General features: G+C 44.0%; 1 protein-coding gene across 1 annotated transcript; it reads left to right on the top strand.

Moving 5' to 3' along the window:
- The first annotated feature begins 897 nt into the window (after nucleotides 1-897).
- pdia4 (protein disulfide isomerase family A, member 4) lies at nucleotides 898-4,808 on the top strand. The gene is made up of 10 exons (XM_030756186.1): nucleotides 898-1,215; nucleotides 1,425-1,602; nucleotides 1,775-1,980; nucleotides 2,078-2,216; nucleotides 2,304-2,509; nucleotides 2,873-3,031; nucleotides 3,152-3,303; nucleotides 3,549-3,705; nucleotides 3,814-4,047; nucleotides 4,157-4,808. The coding sequence occupies exons 1-10, from the start codon at nucleotides 1,140-1,142 to the stop codon at nucleotides 4,570-4,572; spliced, it is 1,923 nt and encodes a 640-aa protein (XP_030612046.1). The 5' UTR covers nucleotides 898-1,139; the 3' UTR covers nucleotides 4,573-4,808.
- Nucleotides 4,809-4,911: the final 103 nt, after the last annotated feature.

The raw sequence follows: 4,911 nt of genomic DNA, 5'->3' as shown, positions 1-4,911 counted from the left end.
GGTCCTCATGGAGTCTGCAATTCATGAATTAATTAACTTTTTTTTTTGTGCTGCAAAATGTGTAGAATAGTGTGGTATGATATCCAACATACCCTTTCATTCTTCTTTTGTTATCTGTTATTCATTATTCTTTTATTTTCTATTTGAAGCAAGAAATCTGATGTTATTAGTTTTTCTCAATAAACTTGGCGCAATTCATACAACAGAAAAGTCATTCTCACTCCTCTTGATGCAGTTCTCAAATCAGAAACACATTTCCTCACCTACATCAGCCTTTCTCGTTGTTTTTACACACACTGCTGCTGTTTCTACGCATTCTTCACTACTAAAGATATTTGTTATTGTGTTGAAACACTTCTCATTTGAATCTTATGACTAGATAGATAGATGCAGATGATCTGCTGCAAAGTGAGCAGCTAAAAGAAGATAAATCAGTAAGATATGAAAATGATTAGGCAACAGATACTCAACTGTGGTGAATATTCATTATTTGTGTATAATGCAAAGGGTCCTATGGAATTATTACGTTATAAGGTTAAAAAAGTATCATTTTCTCTCGCTCGCTTTTTTTAAATGTTGCATTTAATTTAAGAAAACAGAAGGGCAAATAAATAATACCCCTCCGATTGACACCCATTTACTCGTGAATAAAGCATTTAAAAAAAAAGGAAACTCTTTTAAAAGGGTGAAACACAGCACAGATACGCAGCAGAAGATTTTCACTCTCAGAAACTTTGCCGTGAGCTACTGAGCAGATACCAAGCAGAAAACAGTAAATAAAAGTATCCAATGGCATCAGTCAACGTTTCAGCCCCAGGTATTGAGTGGCGACGTGTGATTGGAGGACAGCCGATGATGGCGTCCAATCACGATGTGGCAAGTCAGACAAGTTGCAGACTGGGGAGGAGGTGGCTCCTGTGTGTTGTATTGTGTTGCTTTTTGAAGGGCTAGTTTGTATGAAAGCTCGAGCCAAAGGTATCTACAGCCACACATCAGTATTGATCCGGACGGCTGGTCTGTGCAGCCCGCAGTGTTTTTGATGACATTCATCAGTCTTTTTTATCAGCTAATTAATTAGCCGGCTACTTGGGAGCGAGCAGCACAGTCGTGGACGCGGGGCCGCATCATCCGTGGACACAATGAGGAAGGTCGCTTTGCTGCTAATTGTGCTGCTCGGCGTTGCACATTTTGCAGCTGTCAGCAGATGTGAAGAGGGTGAGTATGGAGATTTGTAAAACCCTGTAGAGCGGACAGTTTGCTGTATTCAAACTAACAAGCTAATTAGTGTACTAATGCAAGTTGGGTTAGCATGCCAGCTAACGGGACTGCTAATGTCAACTCACTTAAGTGAATGCAGTTGGTGGCTGGTTGGTGGTTAGACCGTCCTGAATATGACATGGACTGAAATCAGTGTGCGCTCTTAGATGTTGCAGAAGGCAAAGAGGAGACAGATGAAGAGGACAGTGACGATGAGGAAAGTGACGATGAGGAAGACGACACAGAGGTGAAAGAGGAAAACGGGGTGCTGGTGCTCACTGACAACAACTTCGACACCTTCATGGAGGGCAAAGACACAGTTTTGGTGGAGTTTTATGCTCCGTGGTAAGTTGGCTGTTCCTGAACTAAAACCCTTATGAATACGTTTACATCAGAAAGTCTGAGTAAGTTAGAGAAGCAGATTCAAGCTGAACTATGCTGAATTTGCAGCATGCCTCTTCTGTCTACGTCCTGTTCCAGTATCTATATGTATTTATTTATTTATTGTATATTTTAGGTGTGGACACTGCAAACAGTTTGCCCCAGAATATGAGAAGATCGCTCAGACTCTCAAGGAGAATGACCCTCCTATACCTGTGGCCAAAGTGGACGCGACAGTAGCCAGTAATCTGGCAAGCAGGTTCGACGTGTCTGGGTATCCCACCATCAAGATCCTTAAAAACGGGGAGCCTGTGGACTATGACGGAGAGAGAACAGAGAAGGGTAAGAACAGTTGATCTGCTTTGAGCATGTTTTTTTTTTTTTTTTTTTTTTCTTTAAACACATAAGCATCAACACAGGTAATTTCTTCTTTCTGCAGCTATTGTGGAGCGGATCAAGGAGGTAGCTCAGCCAGATTGGAAGCCTCCTCCTGAGGCCACGCTGGTGCTGACCAAGGACAATTTTGATGACACTGTGAATAACGCGGACATCATCCTGGTGGAGTTCTATGCCCCATGGTGAGTTGGTTATGCAGTACCGGTTAGATGCCATAAACAGTACAGTGATGGCCTCTGGGGGGAAAGTAATAAAACTATTACCTCCAGGTGCGGACACTGTAAGCGTCTGGCTCCAGAGTATGAGAAGGCAGCCAAGGAGCTGAGCCAGCGTGCTATTCCCATTCCTCTGGCCAAAGTGGATGCCACGGCAGAAGCCGAGCTTGCCTCACGCTTCGATGTCACTGGCTATCCCACGCTGAAGATCTTCAGGAAGGGCAAAGTGTTTGACTACAACGGACCTAGAGAAAAGTATGGTAGGTCACCAACGGTGTCATATCTGTCCTTGGTGCTTATATATGCTGAGGTTTGTATGCATGTGGCTCAGAGTGCACATTTGGCTTCCTTTTATATCTTCCCCAAGTGCCCCTCCCTGAGCCTGGTTCTGCTGGAGGTTTCTTCCTGTTAAAAGGGAGTTTTTCCTTCCCACTGTCTCAAAGTGCTTGCTCATAGGGGGTCATTTTGACTGCTGGGTTTTCTCTGTATTATTGTAGGGTCTTTACCCATAATACAAAGCGCCTTGAGGCGACTGTTTTGTTGTGATTTGGCGCTATATAAATAAAATTGAGTTGAATTTATCCTCCCAATGAAGCTGATCCATGTCTCCCCTTTCTCCAAAGGCATTGTTGACTACATGAGTGAGCAGGCTGGGCCTCCCTCTAAGCAGGTGCAGGCAGTAAAACAGATCCAGGAGCTCATCAAAGATGGGGATGATGCCGTCATAGTCGGAGTGTTCTCCAGCGAGCAGGACGCAGCCTATGACCTCTACATTGAGGCTTGTAAGTAGTTCAACCAAAAATAGTGTCCAGCTTATCCTCCCTCCTCAGTGTTCTGATATCACTCATCTTCAGTTTTTTCAGACTTGCATATGTGTATTAATCTCATTGTTTGGCTTGCAGGTAACGCGCTAAGGGAGGACTTCACCTTCCGTCACTCCTTCAGCGCTGAAGTGGCTAACCTGCTCAAAGTTTCTCCTGGTCACATTGTCATTGCTCAGCCTGAAAAATTCCGCTCCAAGCACGAGCCATCGTCTCACACATTCGCAGTCAAGGTGCTGTCTTCTACTTCCAACAGTTAAACTAATTTGAATTTTGTTTCAGTGGGTATGAAACTCATCAGAATTGCAAATAGCTGTGCTTTCATTCAGTCAGCACTGGTGTAAACATGTACTGCATCACCTAGGTGTGGCTATTTCTAAGTTTTCCTTGTTGCATTATCTAACTTGCAAATGTCATCAGTGTCCCATGGGTAAAATGTCACATTAGAACTCAACAGGTTCTTTCCTTTATCATGCAGGACTCGACATCGGTGTCTGATGTGCAGGAGTTCTTCAAAAAACATGTAATTCCTCTTGTGGGGCACAGAAAACCAAGCAATGATGGCAAACGCTACACAAAAAGACCCCTGGTGGTTGTGTATTACGGTGTTGACTTCAGCTTCGACTACAGGAAAGGTGAGTTCACGAGAGGGTGTCATCTGTTTAGATTTGCAACTACTGCAGCAAACCAGGAGAAGGGTGTTCTGCGTTATACCAACCCACCTTGTCTCCTTTCACTTTCAGCTACGCAGTTCTGGAGGGCCAAGGTGCTCGAGGTGGCCAAAGACTTCCCAGAGTATACGTTTGCTATCGCTGATGAGGAGGATTACGCAGAGGAGCTGAAGAGTCTGGGCTTGAGTGAGAGCGGAGAGGAAGTGAATGTGGGAATTCTGGCAGATGGAGGCAAAAAATATGCGATGGAGCCCGAGGAGTTTGACTCAGAAGTGCTGAGAGACTTTGTCGTGGCTTTTAAGAAGGGTGAGCGCTAAGGGGTTCGCGTTGTATTGCATGAAAAGTGTTAGTTTGTAGTGACAGATGTGTAGTGTTCTCACTAAAATTCAATATTTATGCCTAATGTTGTTCACAGGAAAGCTTAAACCCATCATCAAGTCCCAATCAGTGCCGAAGAACAACAAAGGACCAGTTAAGGTGGTCGTGGGAAAGACTTTTGACGATATTGTCATGGATACCCAGAAGGATGTCCTGATCGAGTTTTACGCTCCCTGGTGCGGTCACTGTAAGAAACTAGAGCCTGATTATTTGGCTCTGGGCAAAAAGTACAAGGGTGAGAAAAACCTGGTGATCGCCAAGATGGACACCACAGCCAACGATGTACCCAATGACAGCTACAAAGTGGAAGGCTTCCCTACGATATATTTTGCCCCGAGCAACAAGAAGCAGAGCCCCATCAAATTTGAAGGTGGAGACAGAACAGTAGAAGGGCTCAGTAAGTTCTTGGAAAAGCACGCCACAAAGCTATCACAGACGAGAGATGAACTTTGAAAGTTTCTGAGAAGTATCTAAGAACTCTTACCGTGCTCACGCAGAGTCCGAGGACGCTGACGGAGCCTCTGGTGTTACTGAATTGCTGCGGTGGTTAAAGGTTCAATCATTTTACTTTCTGTTCATTCCGAGATTCAGGTTTCTTGTGTTTCTAAAAGCATGTAAGCACTGTTCAAGAGTAATCCTTTTTAAATAAAACTGAAAATGATGGCACCTTTGTAGGCCAGTACTGAGAAGTGGCTCTGGTTTGTTAAATGGAGACGAGTTAATGTCTTACGAATATAAGAGCAGGCACTGCACAGAGTTTCAGAAAACAAGTTTTGTTTTAATCACATTTAA

This window comes from Archocentrus centrarchus, chromosome 20 (assembly GCF_007364275.1).
Source record: "Archocentrus centrarchus isolate MPI-CPG fArcCen1 chromosome 20, fArcCen1, whole genome shotgun sequence".
Taxonomy (NCBI): Eukaryota; Metazoa; Chordata; class Actinopteri; order Cichliformes; family Cichlidae; genus Archocentrus; species Archocentrus centrarchus.
The sequence above is the reverse complement of the archived record's forward strand: the minus strand, read 5'-3'. Positions and strand labels throughout refer to the sequence as shown.

Bases quoted from the DNA above. Each gene is read 5' to 3' on its own strand.
- pdia4 (XM_030756186.1), top strand. From the start codon at position 1,140: ATGAGGAAGGTCGCTTTGCTGCTAATTGTGCTGCTCGGCGTTGCACAT. The intron at 3,032-3,151 runs GTAAGTAGTTCA...TTTGGCTTGCAG, and splicing joins TGACCTCTACATTGAGGCTT to GTAACGCGCTAAGGGAGGAC. The intron at 3,304-3,548 runs GTGCTGTCTTCT...TTTATCATGCAG, and splicing joins CTCACACATTCGCAGTCAAG to GACTCGACATCGGTGTCTGA.